The sequence below is a fragment of the Epargyreus clarus genome, unplaced genomic scaffold, assembly GCF_041222505.1.
Source record: "Epargyreus clarus isolate Ecla_fem2 unplaced genomic scaffold, WU_Ecla_fem_2.2 ptg000026l, whole genome shotgun sequence".
In the NCBI taxonomy this organism is placed as follows: domain Eukaryota; kingdom Metazoa; phylum Arthropoda; class Insecta; order Lepidoptera; family Hesperiidae; genus Epargyreus; species Epargyreus clarus.
In genome coordinates, this window is record NW_027332233.1 from 11,069,199 (window position 1) to 11,092,437 (window position 23,239).

A 23,239-nucleotide genomic window follows, 5' to 3' on the forward strand; every position below is an offset into this window, starting at 1 on the left:
TGCTACTCATACCAGCCAGTGACTATATAAATAGACTTTTATTATTATAAAAGTAACACATCATGAAAATAACACAAAATAATAAATTAAAAAAATACTACATTAAATAATTTGAATATATTTATTACACAACACATCTGAATTACCTGACCTGACTGACCTATTAAGTATTTCAACACCTTAAAAATATATAAAAAAAAACTAAAAAATTCTGTTATTACATGGTGATTACATAACACTTAATTTTGTAGGAAAGAAACCTATTTTTTAAACATTTACCTAAAACACGTGGGTATTTAAGCACATTCACCTGTTTTGGTTTTATAATGTGACCGCCTATGCCAATTTGATTTAATTCAGCATGATCAAAGGCACGCATTCACAAGTGCTCCAGTATTTGACAAGTATTGCAATCGCGGGGGAGCCTAACCGCAATGTTGCATTGCTCGTTAATGTCATGGTATGCAACTGTCCCTGTGAATTTACTTAACAACCACATCGACTCAAATTTAGTATAAGATTCAGAAATATCAAACGGATATTGTACTAGAGAGTTATAAGAAAACAGAAAACACAGACTGCTTAAAAAACCGAATCTAACGACATCTCATATTTTTAAATTTGTTAAGTCAAAGGAAAAATATTACCCTGAGCAGTTGGGTAAAAAATTAAAAAAAAAACACTTGAAAGAAACCCCTCCCATAATTAAGACGAATCTAACGACACTTCATATTTTTAAATCCGTTAGGCCGTTTGGGCTTCTCCCTCTCAGTTGCGTATAAACTGATATTTAGGAGACCTAATTCCAATATCCATTTCCATCAACAAATCAGACCGTAGCCAGTAGCCGTAGCAATCATCGTGGCAGATGGCAAAACAAGATTCTTAAACTGAAATGCAATAAGTTCGCTATATCTTTCTAATTATTACTTTCTAACAGTTGACCAATAAAATCTCTGCCATAAAAGCCGGATGTGCATCCCAAACTACTATAGTTTCAAGGACACGACTTCGACAAACACGAAATAAACAGGACCGATTTGGTCGCCAAATCTAAATGTTTCTAATTTGGAAACAAATTAAACTTTCAGAGCTGATGACTCGCTTTTAGAAATAGTATGTCTTGCTTATTATTTGGAACTAACTTTAAACAGAATAAGGAATAGGACCATAACTTTTGGAAAAATAGACTACATGGTGCATACGAGTGGCATCGCGCGTGGAAGCTCGTATGTGCCTGATGACACCTACGTTACGTCCCTGCGGACCGCGGCCGCATCGCGTTACCTTGATTTAGATCTCCGGATCCGCATTCCTATCATATCTACCTAGCTTCAGGCGCCACTCGTACGTCCTGCGTAAATATTTTGGTAATTAATTTGTGTGCTCGCCCCACACCAACTGACAAAATATTCCGCGAACGTTAAATATGCGAAATATTTACTGACCATTATTAATGTGGTCTCATCTTGTGTTTTATTAACATACGAGTCCGACCACGCGGCCTCGTCTGCGAACAACCCTATGTCTTGTTTTCAAGTCTTGCAAGAACCCTGATTTATCGTCTGAAAAATCCTCTAGTTTGGTGTCAAAGTCTAGTACAAATCGGTGTGGTATTTTCAAATTGAACTTAAGCCATTGAATGCAGCCTTTGCGCTAGGATATGGGGCAAATAATTTTAGAGACTTTTTAAGTGTTAATAAAGTTTTGAAGAATCATATAAACAAAACGGAAATTACTCTAAAATACACATAGACATCTAATCTGTGTATTTACCTATATAAGTCCGTATTATATTAGACCCCTCCCAAATCGTTATATACAAACAAACTCAACTCCTTAGTAATAGGCATAACTCCTTACAAATATTTCGATTCTTCAAACATTTTTCATTTAGCGGACAAGTTATATTTACATTTCATAATAGCCGTATCTCATAGCAACGAGCGGTTCTCAAGGTTGTCGAATATATGAATAAATCGCTAAATTGTAAATCAACAAATTAGATATATTTTACTATTCAAGAATCAAATCATTGGTTGAGAAATTTATAATCATATGCGAAGAATCTGTAACCCGCGAAGTACAATATTCACTATCTTTCTAAATATATATCGTAATCAACACACACGATAATATTAATTAGTAGTATTTATTAAGAAAATATTATAAATATCCTATGGGTCTCCTTTGAAACTGAAAAAGTGTTGTCGTCCACCACGTTGGACAAGTCTCGAATATGACTTCAATTTTGAGACTATCATGGAAAACTTGCTACCATTTAGGTCAAAATAAAATATGCATGCAAATATGCATGTTGTTACTTACAGCTATTTTTAAAGAAAATTATATAATTATAAAAATATTTGAGAAACTGTCGCTACATTTTCATTGTTTTTTAAAACTGTTTAAAATTTACAATTATAAATAAACTTATCTTTTTTTCTTTTACCAGAGGCTTTAGATGTACGCGATATACCTATACGTTTGTACTTTTAATTACGATATACTCATATTATTGTACGAAATAGTACGTTTTTGTGACGCGTTTCAAAAAGTAATGGCCGCCCTATCTGCTTATTATTAAATAAAAACGACTTATTCTACAAATAAAATACTTTACATCATTGCATCATCCTCTTTAGTTAAAGAATTTATGTTAGTACATGTTCTATCTGTAGACTAAACCACAGATTAAATACTATTAGTAACTACGTAATCTACATTTATATACTGTATATAATTGTAAACACAGATTATCGTAAAACAGACATTCGTAATTCGAATCAACGTTTACGAATCTTCGATCCACAGACAAGAATATATTTTTTAAAACGGCGAATTCCAAACATAACCGAGTGTAGACCAGTATTAAGTTGTGTTATAATTAAAATTAATCAAAGAATCTTTGAAGCGACATAAAATCTCGTAGATTATTTAAAACAAGAAATTATGTAAATCACTCGTCATCCAGATGTTGTTTAATTTATGATGATATTAATGAAACATTTTTGAAATTCATATGGCGCTTATGAGCAATTTTATTAATGGCGCCTAGATGAGGATATGCAGACGCTTATGTAAGAAAAACTTGCATTTATGTCATCTAAACTTCTTCGATATTCAAAGTACCTAAAGTAAATGTATTTTAGCATTCTGGTTTAATAATTAATAAAAATTACATATAATTTCATGTTTTAGTCCAATTTTTTTACATATTTTCCTCCTTACAGTTTTATAACAACGCTTTAACAGTACAGCTTTATTTTAGTAATAAATTAAGATACGTGAATTTATGCGAACATTATTAAAATCAGATTAAAATAAGGTGGAGTCGTTATGTAATATTTTCTTAAGTATGTATGTATTTTTAGATCATTTGATGATTTTAGACCTCTACGATCACTTAATATTCTGATGATTCATGAATGTATAACAAGTATTGACTTCAGTATAGAAACATTGCAATAATTACAGTGATAAGAACTTAGGGCATTTTTATACATTGTTAGTAGATGCGAACATAATCCACATTATGTTAGGTATACAATTTGACACAATATGGATTCTTCTGAATATAGGTATGCACCTAATTATAAAGAGAAATGAAACCTCAAAGTTATCAATCTTAAAAACGTTACTACTAATTTTATACATTTAATTAAGTACTAGTCTACATTATATTTATTATATACCTATATCTTTAAGAGCTAAATAGGACAGCGCAAATAACTTGCTGCCTCAAAGTCGAAATAAATGCTATTGTGGTGTATCAAACATATAATACACATTTTTCTATCGCCTTTTTTATTTTGAACACCTTTCTTTTTTACACAATTTTGTTAGACCATAAACTAAATAGCCAATTATTCTATTTATTGTCTATGGCAAGCGATGAACTAATGAGCGTTCCACACAACTATGTAAAATTAGTAGGGACAGATCATAGATTAGTAAAGATTACCTACTCACTCCTAACAAAAAAATGTACCCAGTTTTGAGAATTGAAATAGTTGCGTAAAAAAGTTTTGCCACGTCTCCGTGCTAAAATATCCCTAAAATATTTAAAATATTTATTTATTTATCATGTAAAATACGCAGTATTAGTTATTTATTCGTAATTTTTCTCTAAAAATGTTTTTATTTGTCAAGAATTCAAAAAAAGAACTTACTAATAAGCCGTTTGTGGCTTCATTCAATTTCAAGGCGGCGAAGTATCTTTACTAATCTATGGGACAGATACGAAAAATTGTCGCTGAACACCTTGCCTTGTACGACCGGTAACCGTTAAGATGTTTAATATGTATATTCTAATGTGAGAGCACTTTAATTATTCATGAAATATGTAAACACATTCGCTTGTAAGCTTACTTGTAACATTTTATACGTCTCTTTTGATGTGTGTAAGTTGTAATCTTAAAGTCATATTGAATACTTATGTATTGTTCAGAAGTAGCATAGCCAACATTAGGTACCATAATAATCGTTTTTAAGTCGGGTTTGATTCTATAACACCGAAATCTCAAACGAACTTTAATATTGGATGATACTACTGGCATTCAATTAAAATTTGAAAATATTTCATAATAATTTTCTCTTGGAAAATACTGAAACAATAATTTCGTTTAGTATTCTTAGGCATTATGATTCATCTATACTGCAATTGGCACACTTAACTGGTTACAAATTATTCCCACGATCATAACCAACCATTATTAAAGTTAGTTTTACTGTGAAATGTATCATCGAGATCAAATTTACTTATTAAGAATGTACGAAATTCAATACATCAGACCACCACGGTTTGGATTCGTCAGAATTGTATGAAAATAATTATGCCAGTGCAATTCCGTTGTCCGGCTTCTGTCTGTCCGTATTTGCGTCTTACTCAATAAATTCTTGACCGATTAAGCTGAAATTCGATATAGTTTAATTTAGACTGGCTGTTGCTGTTGGAGAACACAACAATTTAGCGACAAATATTTGAGATAAAACAAAGGTACTTAGTTTCGAAATATGTTTATCTAAGTATATTAGGTACTGCTTTATCTTAGTGATATATGATATTTATGTTGAAATTTTGCCTAAGTGTTGCGAAATAAGTAGCTTTCTATAAGTTAGTTGTAGCAATAGACTACACAAACCATTAAATAAGCTATAGGCGATTATTGAAAAAGCTTTGGTATAGAAAATTACACTGTTATAGTAGAGTCGTTGTCTATTTCGCGAATTATAAATTTATCGACTAAACCGCATCAAACAGTGACTTGTGCAGTTAGCGTCTTCAAGCTGTATATTTTTGGATGAGCACATCTGTGTAGGCCTTGCAGTAGTATTAGTATCAATAATGACCATATTATACTGATGCTAAAAAGATTTCAATGAGAATAAGTACTAGGAATTCTATGTTAAAGTCAGGACTTTTATTGCACATAATGGTAGTGACTTAAAAGGTAAATCTGAGGTTTAAGTCAGTGATTCGACAACGATGACGATTTTTAACAAAATGATTATTTTTGAAAGTAGGAGTAACTCTTCGTGAATCCTCTTCGGAGGCGCCTTTGAGCAAACGTATATGTGGGCGACCTCAGGGGACTTATCTGGGGATTATATCCGGCAGTGGCGGTAGTTCTAGGTAATACTAACTTATATAATCAGTGACTCCGAGCACAGTGTTGTCAGCGAGCACAGCGGCAAGCACGAGCAGGTAGGCGGCGCGCGCGGTGCGAGGGCCCCGCATGGTCGCTACTCGCGCCGACGCACGCCGCTGCGCGCTCGCATCACACCACCGCGACAGGAACCACGCGCACAACACCTGGGGATGGAGAAAGTACTGTTAACACATTACGATAACTTTTAAAAAGAAGAGTCACACTAAAAACAAAAAAAGAAGTGCTTAAAAATATTGCCTATGTCACCACAATTTAGAAGGCGCGCAACACATGATGATGGAGAAAGTTAAGTTAACACACTAAGAATACATTTAAAAAGAAGATCATTATTGATGTGAAACATCTATAGCCGCACGTAAAACCGATTTCTGGCGTGGCGACGCAAGCCGTGTCGCGTCGCGTCGCGTGACGCGTCGCCACGCTATACGATGGTATATATATACAGTCTATATGCAGTAGTGTGTACGGTGTGGCGACGCGTCGCCATGCGCAATCGACTGTGCGATTCTCTCCCACTCGATTAATGAAAATAAATAGTCATCGTTATCTGGAAAAAAATCGTAATATTTTATTTTATCATTATGACATATTTAGTTCCTATCACAATATGTTCTTTTCTGCATATTACTTTTACAAAATAATGTCGATGTTTCACATCTGCCAGGCGTCCCGTGACGGCTCACATTTTTTTATAAAAACACAGAATGAAATATCCTTTGTCACTTCCACAATTTAAAGTAATGCAACGACTCCGTATATGTTAGAATCCGTCAAACTCTTTGGGTTACTTAACGTGCTTAAAATACATACATAACATATATCCGCAGTCGGGTAAAACGTTCCCAAAGTTCTGTGAAGTCTACTAATTCACATTTGGCCAGCGCGGTGGACTATTGGCTATACCCAATTATCTATCTATCTCTGAGAGAGACGATAATAAGTTGATGACGAAAGAAAGACTTAACAGGTCAATTTAGTGGAGAAGCAAGAAAAAGGATTCATCGCCTATAAGCTACGTTTAGAAGTTGAAGACTCGCGTACCCATTTTACAAGACAAACATTTTAAAATATACACGTAACATACAAAAAATAAATTGATAATTACGCTTGCAATTAAGTACATTTACCAAGAACTACCTACGTTCAATTAATCGGCAAAAACATAATAACTCGGCGCCATAAACGTGACGTGTAGAGTCAACGGACTCCAAATTATCAAGTGATAAGTAATTTATTTACTGCAACTTTTTGCACGAACGACCCAGATACCGCCGATTGTGATTGATAGAACAGGGGGCCTACCACCATATTTTAAAAACCATCATAGTTCATCAAGTTTTATTTCAATATTGCATCAATATGATTTTGTTTCGTACCACGACCTCCTTAAAACAGTTTTGTTTTATTCCTGCCGAGTGATGTAAAATAATGAGTAATTTGTCTATTCCTTATCCAAGAGGAAACGAGACGTCGAAACTAATGTCAACGCTTTAGAACTACGGTCTTGATTGAGGTCCGTTGAGTTACGTCCTAGACAGTTGAAAAAACTTAAACCCTTATTCATTTTTCGCTTATCGATTGCATAAAACCAAGTGAAATTAATATTACTTAAAAATCAAATTTTCTGCAAAAAAGAAGAATGAATGATTTCGACCGACATCATACAAAACTGCTTATTGTAATATTGTCAAATCAAATCAAATCAAAATTTTTTATTCAAAATAGGTTCTTTACAGATCACTTTTTGAATGTCAAAGCAACTACCACCACTTCACAAGGTGTTTCGTTATGGAGAAGAAGCGGCGAAAGAAACTCCATAACACACATCTTTTAAAAAAAAAAAAATGTTTTTGACAATGTTAACTTAACGTAATGGTACATGTGGAGCTGGAGCTAATTCAGACCACACCGTTTTGTCAGTCAAATAATCACTTACTTTATAGTACGCTTTTTTACATAGCGTTAGTTTAACGACATGTTTAAACTTTTTTTCTGTGAGATTCAAAATGTGGTCGGGTATTTTATTGTAGTAGCGAATACAGTTGCCCACGAAAGATCTAGCCACCTTACATAATCTATGTTTAGGAATTGCTAATTTATTTCTATTTCTGGTATTAAAGTTATGGTGGTTACTATTTTTTTCAAACATATCAGTGTGTTTTCTTACATACATAATATTTTCATAAATGTATTGACTATGCACCGTCAATATATTAATAGTGGGAAACCGTCAATATATTAATAGTGTAAAAATAATATTACTTTAACGAGGTCATGGTACGAAATTTCAATGTATGATTAAAATAATATTGTTTTAAGAGATGGTAGTCACCCCCAGGACGCGATGGCAATCTCACTCCGAACGCATATTGCACGCAACATATTTGAAGACCCGCGTGGTGGAGTCACCGTACCGGTCTGACGCGCAAAGGGTTCCGGGTTCGATCTCCGGCTAGACAGATCTGAATGATGAATTTAGATATCTATTCTGGGTCTGTGTGTTTGTGTATTCGTCTTTGTGTGTGTCTACGGGACCTATAGTACACAGAATCCTAGTGTGGGGCTGTGAGTGAAGAAAACGTTTATATTTATGTTTTATATTCTGGTATTGAATATGAGGTCATTCCAGCACTCTTGAGGTCATTCCGGTATCGATCTGCACTGTCGTATTCCTCGAATACTTGTTCCGTTTCTTACGTTCAAGATAAGATTCGCCGTCGAATGTGCCAAATACCACAGTATTAAGTGTGAATTGAGGAAAATAGGTACAACATTTTTTTCCTCCTAAGGCTTTCTTATTTTTTGTCAGTATTACATATAAATTATATAAGTGTTCAGCCGGAACACTTGATGCACTTGATCAGTACGTTCAATATGGCCTAAATCTTTTAACGTGGCCGTGGGTCGTTAGAGGATCAATAATTAGTTTTAGTTTGAAGGGCGTGGCATGGCTGACTTACTTATTAAAAGAATCAGTTCAATTTGGAGTAATCAAATCTATTTGTAGCGTATGATAGCCAAACTACGAATTTAACCTACGCTATAAATAAATATTAGTATTTCATAATATAATATAGGTAGTATTATATATACTATAAGCTAATATGTAAATAATTATATTACCAAAAGATAGCGTAGCATATATTTGTGAATTTCGAATACCTCTGACGCCTCAAAATCTATTTATCAAATATATTTCATATAAAATATAGCCTATGTTACTCGTGGATAATGTAGCTTACGAATGGTGAAATAATTTTTAAAATCAGTCCAGTAGTTTTTGAGCCTATTCATTACAATCAAACAAACAAACAAAGTTTTCCTCTTTATAATATTAGTATAGATAAAAACGACCAACCCACATGTAACTCAATTGACGTTTAAATTGTAACAAACAATGACGATAAAGTACCTTGATAGGCTATTAATTTGTAATTACAACGTTCTGACAACTCTATGTAAATGACGCAAACTACGAAACACTGACGTACTGCACCTTTCTTGTACCTTCAGAATCAGTTCAAGTAATTATCCTTACTAATATTAATATTATAAATCCGAAAGTAGCTCTGTCTGTCTGTCTGTCTCTCTGGTTGTCTTCACGCCTAAACCACTGAACCGATTTTAATGAAATTTTGTACAAAGATAGTCTAAGACCCGAGAAAGGACATAGGATAGTTTTTATCCCGGAAATCCCATGGGAACTAGGGATGGCGATCTAAGATCGATTAATCGGAGAATCGATCTTTTGGACCAAAAACATCGATTATTTTAATCGATATTAGTAGTTTGTTGTCCATGAGCCCACGAAGGCTCACAGTTGGTACGACCAATTTTCGCCAGATGGCGCCACTGGTACGAATTTTCAGTTTTATGTATGTATGTCATATTATTTTCTTTTAAACGCAGGCGAAGCTGCGGGCACAAACTAGTTAGATATTAAAGAAGTAATTGAATTGTTGTTTACCTATCGACGTCAGCGACCACTTGTTCCGTACGTGTAAGTATTTATGACATAATGAAATGCAATAATGATATTGTAGCTATTGCATTGATATCGAATCTGTTATCTTGCGCCTTTATAGTAGTCTAATGATTTTTGGAAGTGCGTTAGTACCTGATTTGTTAAAAAGTGATTTGCTAACCAAAGAAGTTTCAACGTCAAGTAAAAGTAAATCATATATTCAATTAGTTTTAGAGAGGTGCCTTACAAAGTAAATAATTATGATGAAATAATATAAATATGATTAAATAATTAAACCTTTCTGTGATCCGACTATGGCGCTCTATATGTTTCTTACTCATAATAGTAAGTTTGCCCTCTTGTACTTTAACTGTGTATTTGTGTTACAATAAATATATAAATAAATAAAATAGTAGTACTTTTAGGCTATTTTCTTCTAAAATGTTGGATGGTATTGTGTATGAGCAGTGATAGCCTAGTGGTTAAGAAACTCGGTCTCTCGATCAAGGGGTCCGAGGTTCAAATTCCACGCACGCATCTCTGATTTTCAAAAATTATGTGCGTATTAGAAATTAATTATCACTTGCTTAAACGGTGAAGGGAAACATTGTGAGGAAACCTGCATAACTGAGAGATTTATATAAAAAATCTCAAATTTATGTGAAGTACGCACGTACGTACGTACCAATACGCACTTGGCCAGCGCGGTGGACTATGGCCTAATCTTTCTCATTCTGAGAGGAGAGCCGTGCCCAGCAGTGGGACTGTAATGGGTTGATGATGATGATTGTTTTTGTAGTTCGTGTAGTATGTTCCAATTTAGCCTCCGCTGAAAATTAGTAACCTACAGGTGAAACTTTATAAATAAACAAACATGTAGTCCTGTCGTTTGATTTTTACAATATCTTAGTAACATGTAAGTCTTTCCCCTAACTACGTCCTTGATAAAGGATTTGCCTAACGATTTTTATGCGCCAAATTATAAATTAATTATTATTCAAAAACTAATCAGAAAATTAATGACCCCAAGCTTAGTAGAATCAGTGGTACGGTTGGTAAATGCCAAACTGACGTCCTTAGCGTATTTTTTACAGCATTCCGCGCGGTCGTTGACCTCCAGTACTCGGATATATAGCATTTATTCATTAATAATAACAGTGTACAAAAAGTGGTTTATATTAAGTGCGTTTGCGCAGCGATAGTTGTGTAAACTCGATCGAGGGGCGCCGAGAATCTCAGCTTTTTATGTAAGTCACATGCCCACGTGCTGTACCTAAGCTATGAGCATCTGAAACTTATCCTGAATAATGAAGATACCCTAGAATCCGGCCCTTCTAAATTCAAAGTATAATACAGAAGCACTGACGAATCTGTTTAAAGGGCTTATTCACACGTACCACAAACACACCAAACGGTAATGATAAAATATCGGCAAGTTAAGTTACGTATGAACAGCCATCGTTGCAGCTTCCTATAACTACGTTGTGGTAACTACGAAACGTGTCTTTGCTTTAGAATAGCCTTTCTGTGTATTGTGTATCGTTCATGCTTGATTTAAAACAGAAAAACATTATCCATGTGTATAAAACTATGCATTTTCATAAAATCTTGTATCCATCCAAGCAGTTCTCGTTGTGGTACGTGTGAATAGACTTTAAGTCCAAAATAGGCGTAGCGGTAACGTAATGCATTTTAAATATTAATTAAGTTAGTTCCGGTTTCAGATCCTCCTCAGTAATGCGTTTTAGACAGCAAAAAAATACACAACATAATGAAACCTCTCAACTACGTCTTTTTGCGAAACATGAGTAGCGCACGATCATTTATGTTTTGTAATTATATTACGGTGAAACTGTTCAATCATGTGCTCTTTATATGCTCCTAATGTTAGTTTAGTGATGAGTGAACACAAAGTTACCAGAAAGCTTGATTAGAAACAGTTTTTTCTACATCATTATCAACTGAAAAAATGTACTGGTTTTACTGATTAGTTCGTTATATTTTTTATCCGAACCAATAGGATGCAGAAGCGTTTGTATAAAATATCTTTTAAAAATCACCGCGAAACACACCTTTAATTATTTTGAAGTAAATTACCTAATTAATATCGGTATGTGCAAATTAATTCTTACCTACATATTATTATTTACCGTTAACTTGTGGACGCGGATTCGATGAAATTCATAGTTTACCGGTTTTTCGGTCTAAAATCGATCAGTCAGCTTGTCACTTTAATATGTTTTAATTATTTAAAAACCAGTTTATTTTGGTCTTTCTACGATCGAACGATAGGAGAACTATAGCAAAAGAAATAATTAACGTAAAGATTTTTTTAATAAAATCATCATTAATAATATTAATTACAAAATTATCGTTATAATATCAACCTGTATTTAATTAAACAGACGAGTTATATTTACCATATTATTAATTTATACATTAATTACTAAAACATATCAATTATCGACAAACAATCATCACAAGCATTAGACATTTTAGATTTGAATCAAGATAAAATCGATAATCTACTTCTTTTCACCAGATATCATAAAAATAACATTAAAAAGTCCACAAATACTAGATATCATCATCAAATAGAAAAGCTTTAAAATAATTTGTTTACACATAATATGGCTAGGTCTACGCTACAGTTATGAGGCAGGCTTTATCTTATACATAAAATTCTCGTGTCAAAATGTTAGTTACAGTACTCCTCCGAAACGGCTTTACCGATTTAACCAAATTTTATATGTATATTCAGTAGGTCTGAGAATCGGCTACTATCTATTTTTAATACCCTTAAGTGAGGGTTGTACACCCTTAAGATTTTTTTATTTAAATGGCAACACAACGTTTGCCGGGTCAGCTTGTAAAAATATATGTGCCTTTCAAATTTACACAATATGCAAACTATTCGAACCAGAGACAATATTACCGCCTTTATTACAATGAAGTTATCTTATACAACCAACCATAATTATGTCGCGTTCAGTGTGAACTATCGATTGTTTTATGCAATGTCTAAAGTGGTGTTATATATTTCTCTTTAATGGTCGAGATAATTTACAATATTATAAATTACATTGAGATAACCAATGTCATATATTACACCTATTGTTTTTGCACCAAAACTTTAATTGCACCAATAAAATATTTTACTTCTAATACCTATTATATTGGGCCATAAGTATTAACTATTATAATATAGAGAAGCACATATTATTCTTATCTAACATTGCTCAATATATAATAATCTTATTATATGTTCACATGTAATGAAGAAAAGTAATAAACAATTCGTATAAAGTAATAAATATTTGTTTACGCGACGTAGAGCTGTCACGGTCGATTTTTACCGGCTCCAAAAAGAAAGGGGGTATCAACGGTTCTATTTATTCAAAAGATTTATGTGATTTAGAGCAGGTTTATTTTGATAACGGCTTAACATATTTTATCGAGATTTTTACGCAAATATAGGTGCTGTTCTACTATGTAGATATATTGTGCGATATGGTTTTTAGTTTAAGATATTTTACAAACGTAATTATTTATAATAAAATAAATGTTTCTATTAAAATCGTCACATCTCCTGTAAGCGTATGTAAGTAGGTACGGGTTCTACTTGAAGCCGATCACAGATGTGTCGGCACTCCTGAGGAGCGATAGTCGCCTCATATGTAAGTCACCCTTATTCGTTATAGTCGACAAAAACAAAAATTAATGGGCGTGTAGATGTCAAACAGAAACTAATATAGTGGACGTACAATGTCAATACACTTGTAACAATGTGGTAAGGACTCAATACCACGCACCGCGAGATTCTTCACATCTCAACGTGCTCTTATTTATTGGGACGACACGACACAGCCACCGGCGACGACAACTCGATATTCTTTTCATTTTTACAACGACAGTGTTTATTGACAAAGACACGAGTTTTGGCTCTTCATTTATAATGAGAATTAATTTAAGCTTATAAATTATGCGAAGGTCAATTAGTATTTTTATAAAGTAAGGACAAAGGTACACAACACATTATATAAAAATGCCAGCTCGAAATGAACATGCTGTTTGTCACCTATGACAATCGACTCCGGCAACGGCATGCCGTTGTCGTGGCGAACTTGTGAGACAACGTGCAGTACAATTTCAAAGAACGCGTCGACTGATGTCGTAGCCGTGTCGTGTCGTCCCAATGAAGAAGAGCCCAAAGCCGGTAGCCGTCGCATCCGGCATCGAGCATTGTTCTATTTTTTGTCCCACTTGTCGATCAACTTGTTGTTAATCGAGAAAATATTGATCGAACAATGGATTGCACAAAAAGTGCCATAAAGAAAAATATTAATATGCTTATGTAACATAATCGCTCATAGCTTTTTATTTAATGATCGGACGGTATTTAATTTGCATTATCGAATTATGTTTAATATCGAGTAGCGCTACCGTTATTGCGAATTAGATAGTGTGTGCAACGGTTATTTGATACGGTTCTTTCGGTACGGATTCGATATGAAAGCCTCTAAACTGAAGGTGCTGAAATTTAACTGTAAGTACCTAATTGCATCTAAAACTAATTAAATTCTCAACTTAAAAGTTAGTGGCAATCAGACAAACAGTCTACGGACATAAATAGGTAAGTTTTTTGTTTAAAGCATAATACTTATTTAATATTATTTATTCTTTAAATATTTATATGCAATGCTGAAATAAAAGGTTTGCGCATTCAGATTTCTTGTGAGATTGAAAAAAACATACGTACGTACAGTGCACCCAATGGTAAGTATCACTGCTGCGCGTAAACATGTAGAACGAAGGTTCTACCTTCTACCTGAACCTGACCATTGATACGTTGCCACTGAGGATGGACATGATCGCATAATCATTTACATCAGCCAGCATCTACCCCCGCCCACAAAAATGCAAACATTATTTCACACTACAAATAGGTTTGGTAGTAGTACCACGTTCCGAACCATGCTGGCAGCATGACGCTGGTTCCCCTTTTGAAATATATACATTTTATACATAAGAATAAATAACACACCAATTTAATAATATTTATCCCACTGTACCCTTACCAGGACTTTTTACGTTTCGACAAATATGACCGTTTTGGTATTTGTTTACGTATTTGCCCATACAAATTCCAATCAGCGCCCCTAGCGGATTTTGTCAGAACTAGGAAATCGTATGGGCTAATACGTAAACAAATACCAACACAGTCATATTTGTCGAAACGTAAAAACTCCTGGTAAGGGTACTGGACTCGAATCCGTATTCCGTTGCGTAGAAAACCGATATCATGATGAGCACGGAGCTACGCATACCATTAAAAAATATACGTTTACAAAATTATAATTTACGACCGAATTGAAATTATGGTCATATAATCAACATCTATTGATGTTTAATCAAGAACGATAAATAATAATTAGATTATGACCAATAGTTATGTCTGCATTATGATATTACATACGCCTGCCATTATCTTCACGAGTGTTTATTAAGTTTTTGTCAATATATATTAGTGATTTAAGATAAATTAAGAAATTACTACATTATTTACTTGGTACTTACGCTACGACGTAAAAGAAAGTATAAAAAGTTTCCCAAATCGAAAATCAAAGTCATGCAGAATATCTTCAAAATTGTCAATAAATAAATATGGATTTTAATTAATTTCAATATTCATATAATACTTTCATAAAATACATTTAATAAAATACTTTCATATATTTCAATGCCTCCTTTTACTTTATTTTATATTTGAGTGTGTTTTACCGTTCAGTTACAAAAAAAAATTGCAAAAATAAATATATATATGAATAACCCGTCTAATATCTAATATGTAAAGCTAGCAAATACAGTCAAGGTACTAACACTTTGGTATTCAGCCATAACTGGATCCGGAAACAACTGGTTCCCACGACACCAAAACTTAAACTAAAGTTGAGTATTGGAGGTGGTTCCACGAAACGTCGCCACCACATGGATCTTGGAAGCCAGCGCTAAGCATTCGATATAATGTGTTTTGTTTCGCATACAGGAACATTCCTGCTTTACACTTCTTCGAACGCATTAGGCAAGCGATGATAAGGTGCTATATGCTTACCGATTGCTTTTCATCCATAACCGTTTCAAGGGTAATGTCACCTTATTCATTGTTGAAATCAAGACAGTAATAGCGGCACATAAAAAGCAGTACCCAGATTCACATTGTATACATAAATATAGTCTAGTGGTTCGAAACTCGGCTCATCAATCCGAGGAACCGGGTTCAAATCCCAGGCGCGCACTCCTGTTTTTATTAAGTTATGTATTATTACATTAATAAGGGTTAATCAATGTCTATTAGGGTGCCATGGAAAGTCGCCAAGATAAATTCATCCGTACCCAAAACACAAATCCATATTTATAATTTACATGTTTGCTTGACCAGGATTCGAATGCGGAACGCCCAGCCAGGCAGACTTTAATTTATATTTACATACCATGAATACCACAGTTCAAGAACTATTAGATAGTATTGAAAAAAACATTATAATCTGATGTGTTATCTACAGACAGACATACATATTTTATCAGCAAACTTTCTTTTATATTGCGTACTGATAAATCAATGTAAGGTGTGTTCACTTGGCGAGAATATAAAATAAATATAATTAATGAACTTAAGATATATCGCATTTACAAATATTTTTTTATTACCAAAAGCCTTCAGTAGGTAAATAAATACCTACATGTAACATAGAACCTTCTCCTTTTTTAAATCGGATAAGTGTCATTTTTGTTGAAAATTAGGTGTAAAATAATGAAAATAGGTACTAGTTAATAATACTGATCCAATTATTTATAGCCCAAAAAATATTATAAAAGACAGTAAATATTTTCATTTAAAAGGTTTACAGTTTTATCGTAAAGATCTACAATATTTCATTAGCCAATACTATAAAATAAAGTAGGTAGGTATTTATATATATGAACCAGTTTGTGCACGAAAGGATATTTATTTTATGTGACGTTTTAAATCATTGGTTAGTAGCTACATTTGGCGAAAATATAGCACAAAAATGAACACACTTTTTAGTTTAGATGTCTATAAAATTGATTCATGACTGGCCGAAACATTAATTTTAAATGGCAAGCAACCTTTATAAGGTCCTAACTAATTTAATACAAGGCATTACGAACCGACCTATAATTTTTATACTGTCAAAGTACAGGTTTTCTATTTCCATTTAAACGTGCGCTAAGTACTCATAATCGAGTGTTGCGTAGATAAATCAAATTAAAATTAATAAGAGTCAGGCCTTGGCCCTAATAAGACTCCTTAAGTGCGGTATATAGGGTACTCGAATGCTAATTGGTAGGTTTTTATCGCATTGTGTAGTGCAGATCATTAATTTTAAGGCAAGACCTAAATTGTCTTTTTCAAATTAGATTAATGTGTCGTCAGAATCAACTCATACCTCTATATGTGTCATCATTATAATCTTAAGTGATAATCTTAAGTCGATAATGTTATCAGAATTCCAAAACAAAAGAAAGTAATGTTAACGGATCATAAGTAGTGTGTCATCAATATGACTTATTGATAAAATTAACAGTTAACTTCACTTTTAAGACAAGTATACCTAACACGTTTTCTAAAATACCTATTCCATTACTAATACTAGTGATAATGTATATTATGAGTAATTTAATAGCACAGATTAGTAAAGATACTTCGCCGCCTTGAAATTTAATGAAGCCACAAACGGCTTATTTTAGTAAGTTCTTTTTTTGAATTCTTGACAAATAAAAGCATTTTTAGAGAAAATTTACGAATAAATAACTAATACTGCATAATTTACGCAATAAATAAATAATTATTTCAAATATTTTAGGAACATTTTAGCACGGAGAAGTGGCAAAACTTTTTTACGCAACTATTTCAATTCTCAAAACTGGGTACATTTTCTTGTTAGGAGTGAGTAATCTTTACTAATCTATGTTTAATAGATACTTACACATTATATGCGTGAACAAAACGGTCAGACAGACACGGTAATCGTTGCTTTTAACAGTATTTTTATTATTACGTTTTAAAATATTTAATACGGCTTTATAACTTTTTTACGACAATTATTTTAAATTTGTGTATTTGACCTCAATGGCAAATTAAATTTTGATTACATGTTTTAACTTTACTGGCTTTACTGCCTATAAACTCCATGACAGCGATTTTAATAAAAATATTGAATATAGATATTTTATGGCAAATAAAGAAGTGAAAATTAATTAAAATTACATGTATTATAGCTTCATTTAACTATTTTATAGGCTTAAGTGTGATAATCACAATATATTATGTAACTACATCTTGCATGGAATAAAGAATAATTTATCTTTCAAAAGATTATTTCAAAAGCTTTTATTATAATCATTATACCATTATTAAAAGTAAAACTTTCATAAAAAAAACCCCTGCATTTATTATTATTTGTTTCGAATTATATTAAAATACCTAAATATGCTAAAAATGCTTATTAATATTTAATTATAATAATAAGACAAAAATAAGGTTTTTTGGGGTAACACAGTTATTAATAAACAACCCATCCAACTTTTGCTAATCGAAGATCGACATTGATAATATTAGGATGCATGAATTATGAAGTGTAAAAAAAACTTTAGGTAGATAAAAATAAAAAAAAAAAACAATATATGTTTCATTATGTATAATATATATTTTAATCATTTTTCAATATATATTTCATTGTATAATGGAATTGTCGATATATCGTTGAATCCCTAACCCCAACTAACCTTACCACGCGAACACGCCCCGCGAGTAATAGATGATTTCGATTCGAGTTCTCGCTTATCATAATGTAATTTTGTCCATGCGTCCCGGTTATCGTTCGTAGGCATACGAGTGAATTTAGAAAGCCGCTTAAAATCCGGCATAAGGCCCGTGAGTGCGATGACGGGTGGCGGTGCGGCGTTACCTACTTTCACAGAAGCTGAACCAGAGGAGCGTCATGGTTGCCAGTGATTTTAAAAAATAATTTAAAGATAGAACTTACTTTAGATGATAAAAGTAGAGACATTCTATGCAGATGGACATAGTCATCAAATTTAGTGATAAAACTTAATTTTATAAGATGGAAATAAAAAGGGATACAACCACCTAACGGTTAATCGTCACTGTTGACCATAACGTAGAAACCAGTATTGCACATCAAAGCTCTGGCACAATAATTCTTAAGTTTTTCTTTTTATATTGCCATAGTAAAAATTCTTACTTTAAAACCATTTAACGTTTAGTACCTATTTACTATCGGACTTATGAACTAATCCAAAACAGGATAAGAATCGTAACTATCTCAAATTTTATTTATATTGTTGTTAACATTGTTAGAGAAGTTGTTAACTGAACGGGCACTGATATACAAGTAAACTATTTTTTCCCATAACAACAAAAAGTTACAGGAAAAGGCTTCACACACCTCACTCAATCACAAACAGAATAAAAAGAAAACAATCTTTTTACTTCTAAATTATATCAATCGACTCTCATAAAATCCAATTTGACATTCTTAAGACATTGCACGTCACATAATTAAAATTTAATGTTTCTTTATCTCGTTCACACAAAAAACTGTAGGTATGAGTGGCAGCCCTAACGCGCCGCGTACGTCGGCAAGGTCGCCGTGAGGCAAACCACTCGACGACAATTTCTTCGGCGTAGCAACACGAGGCAACGGAAGATGGGTTGCGATTTGCGTTGCCACCATCACGTAAACGTCAGAAAAGGTGTTAAATAACTTTAAACTAACTATTGAGCACTTATTATTTAACTTTGATTTCTATGTAACAGTTTTTACAATACACAACCTAATTAATAATGCTTTTATAAGACAATTAAAATTCTTCATTGTAGACTCGTGGTGGTGACTTAAGCCTTTATTTGGACAATTATCGTAACAAAAACACTTATTCGTTCCAACAAAGGAATCCATAATAGTACTAAAAAGTAAATCACAGAAGTGGTCTCACCAGACAATCGACGATTGCAAGACTCATATCTATCGTCAACATAATACTATCCCATTGCTGGGCCTCGAGCTGGGCTGCGAGTGAGAGAGATTTTATAGGTCATAGTCCGCGCTTACCAATTGTGAATTGGTAGACTTCACACACCTTTGAAAACTTTTTTTAAAGAACTCTGTGGTAATGACCGTTACCTATTGTAAGTGTAAATTAATTGCTAATACGCACACAACAATGAAACATCTGATTTAGGATTCGAACCCCCGATTGAGAGGCCGAGTTCCAACCACTCTGTCACTACCTTCAATAAAAACTCACGTATATATTTCACGCGTGCGCAACATTATCTTGAGTCTCTCGGCTCCGATTACTTAATGCTCCGACTAACTGTACCGGCGAAACGAGATCTGCTTTTTTGTAGCAAGTTCGACGATCGGCAAGGGCGGCACTGGGGTGCAGTTCCGCGTTTATGCTTCCTTAATGCAACGTGGCTTGAAATGTTTCGACAATTTTAGGTTCTCACTAGTATATTATATATTAAGAGATATGTTTATATGTTGTATCTTAATTGTAATAACAGTAGGTAGAGTAAAATATCCATCGTAAAGTTCGTCCATAGTATAGTTATGTTACCTATTAACTACAGAAGTTACGGTGCTCGTTTTATAGTCATATAGTTATAGGTCATATTGTATCTATGATGTAAAGTGTCAACCATCTAGTGCATATTGCCACTTTACTAAATCGACATAGATATGTAGTCTTAGGAACTTGGTACACCGTATGTTCCTTAGAACACATCTAAATCTAAAAATATTGATGTTATCAACTAGTAATATACCTTAACTTACTTAATGTACTTAGTTCTTCACATTATAAGGATTATTATAGCAAAGTAAATTGACAAATATCTCGCTTAATCTATAATCACATTGACGTTATAAAAAAAATAAATCCACATCTTTCATAGCTAAGACTAAGCCCTTAATAAAATTATTGACTAAGGAATTAGACATTGATACCTAGCTAGCTGCCAACCACAATTTGTTCTGGCTTTAACAGAATGACAGAACAGCTATGCAATTTAATTGAACCGAGTTTAAATTTCCTACCTGTCAACTTGTCACAAAGCGTATTATTATGCATAAATAATATATTAATGAAGCACACGTGTAAATAATGATCACAATAATAACTTCTCGTTTGGAGCACAAGACCACATAAACTATCTTGGATATCATGATCTCATTAACATAACGATTATCGTGTGCCACTGTACAGCGATTTATCTTCAGCAAATATTGAAGGAGAATCCGTAATTACCCTTTGTTTGTCGAGATAAATTTGGATCGTGCTTAGGTGCGAACGTGTAACCTAAAGAAAATATAAATCTTCATTTTAATTCCACATTGTTCTTAGAATACCGTCCGTGACTGTTTAAAGTAATTGAAAATCTTTGATGTAGAAAAATCGGGGTTATATCACTTAGCGCGTACCTAACATTTGGATGTACGTTTTATTGCAAATAACAAATCGGATGAATCGAATACAATAGAACTGTATTGCAACTGAACAATATGGTTATTATTGCGCATAACGCAACTATTGTACTATGGTTACGACAATGAACGTTATAATAATGAACATTGAAGACGTATTGATGACATGTATGCAACTTCGTTGACTCTAATGTGGTTTATTCACAGTCTACTCTCAATGCACGATTTAAATAATTAGTGGACTGTGCATAAATAAAATATAGGAATTATGTTATCCAGGCAGTGATAGCCTAGTGGTTAAGAATCTCGGCCTCTCGATCCAGGGGTCCGAGGTTCAAAACGCAGGCACGGACCTCTGATTTTTCAAATTTATGTGCGTATTAGAAATTAATTATCACTTGCTAAACGGTGAAGAAACCTGCATACCCGAGAGATCATTAAAAAAAAGAAATCTCGAAGATATGTGAAGTCACCAATACGCACTTGGCCAGCGCCCAGCGCGGTGGACTATGGCCTGAACCTTCTCACTCAGAGAGATATTCTGAGTGAGATATTCTTATATATTCAAATCTATCCCGTATATAAATGTATTTTGAAAAAATAAGCAATCTGTGAAAATATACGACACTTCCCAATTTTGCTTCCGAACTCTTAGGGCTCGAACACAAAACTGCGATGCGACGCGATGCGAATTCGCAACGCAGAAAATTGCGATGCGAATTGCTGCGATGCGCTATCGTGCGGCGTAGCGTCTCTCAGGGTGACCAACAACAACAACCACTGTGCGATGCGAATCAATTCGCAAGTTCTTGCGATGCGTCGAGGGAGCTCGCAGATTTTTGCGATGCGACGTCGCATCGCAGTTTTGTGTACGAACCCTTAATTCAAAACGAAGTGTGTGTACATCGTATTAGTAATGGACAATGCACACGGAGCTTTAGAGGCGTCGAACTATAAATGACGCATGTGGCAACTATGATGCAACTTTTCCATGATCCGACAAAAACGCGATGCGTCTAAGGGCATACGTGGAGCGGTAAACTCTTTGTTCGTGTGTCAATAAAGGATTTCATTTGTTAGGTAAACTTATTTTATTGACATGCAAATACGTTAAAATAATACTAATATTATTGTCGATTAGATGTAAATAACAAAAGATCGAACAGGTCAGGTGTGTGATCTTTGTGTTGGGTAAAAATCTGTGATTACATAAAATTGAAGTGACACAAGTGTGTTGTTCAGTTTTTTATTTACCTTCAAAGAAACACAATAAAAAAGATAAGAAAAGGAACAGAATATGAGGCTTTTCCTCAAAGACTTTCGAAAATAATAGTAAAAAAATAAACTCAGTGTAAGTAAGTTTAAGCGAAAAGTGAAGATGTGAAGGCGGTAGAACCCTTCGTGGTTCATTTGCGTCTATACTTTCTAAATAAGAAACCAAGCGAACATAAAGTCCACCTGATAGTAAGTGGTCACCGACCTAAGACACCTGTAACCATAGATAACAATGCTAAACTTCATTACTCCAGCGGACTAAAGGGGCTTGAGGGGAGGTCCGCCCCGGGCCCCCAGTCTTAGAGGGACCCCAAACACAGTTGCTAACGAGCAAGAAAGGCCGAAATCATACGTATTTGTTGGCAAATATGACACATGTGTAATTTTGTAAAATCAAATACACTTTTTACAATGTGGGCCCCATCCAACTTTCCCCCCGGGCGTCCGACGATCTTCGTCCGCCCCTGCTACTCTGGTAGTGGTGCTACCGTCCGCATTACCAGTCCATAAGCGCCAATAACCAATGACATTCAGGTGAACTGCTTGCTTGCTTGTTTACTTCAATCTCACAAAAAAATAACAAATAAAAAATCCATTCCAAATATTTACATTGTTCATACAAAAAATGTCATTGCTAATTCCTTGCAGAGCGATGATTCACTTTAAGGGGATATATCGCCGAGACGAAAATATTTGAAGATTTCATTGTGGCGTGAAGCAATGAGTGTTGATTGATGTTATAGCCACAGCTAATTGAATTAACAGCCCCGAACATAAGTTGTCCATTAGGCTCG

General features: G+C 33.9%; 1 protein-coding gene across 1 annotated transcript in view; it reads right to left on the reverse strand.

The window, feature by feature from the left end:
• Positions 1-23,239, reverse strand: part of cv-2 (crosveinless 2-secreting protein) — a 74,134-nt gene that overhangs the window by 32,198 nt on the left and 18,697 nt on the right. Inside the window, exon 2 of the mRNA XM_073088363.1 lies at positions 5,647-5,815. Coding sequence (XP_072944464.1) covers positions 5,647-5,740 — 94 coding nt within the window. The 5' untranslated portion in view covers positions 5,741-5,815. The remainder of the gene's footprint in view (positions 1-5,646; positions 5,816-23,239) is intronic.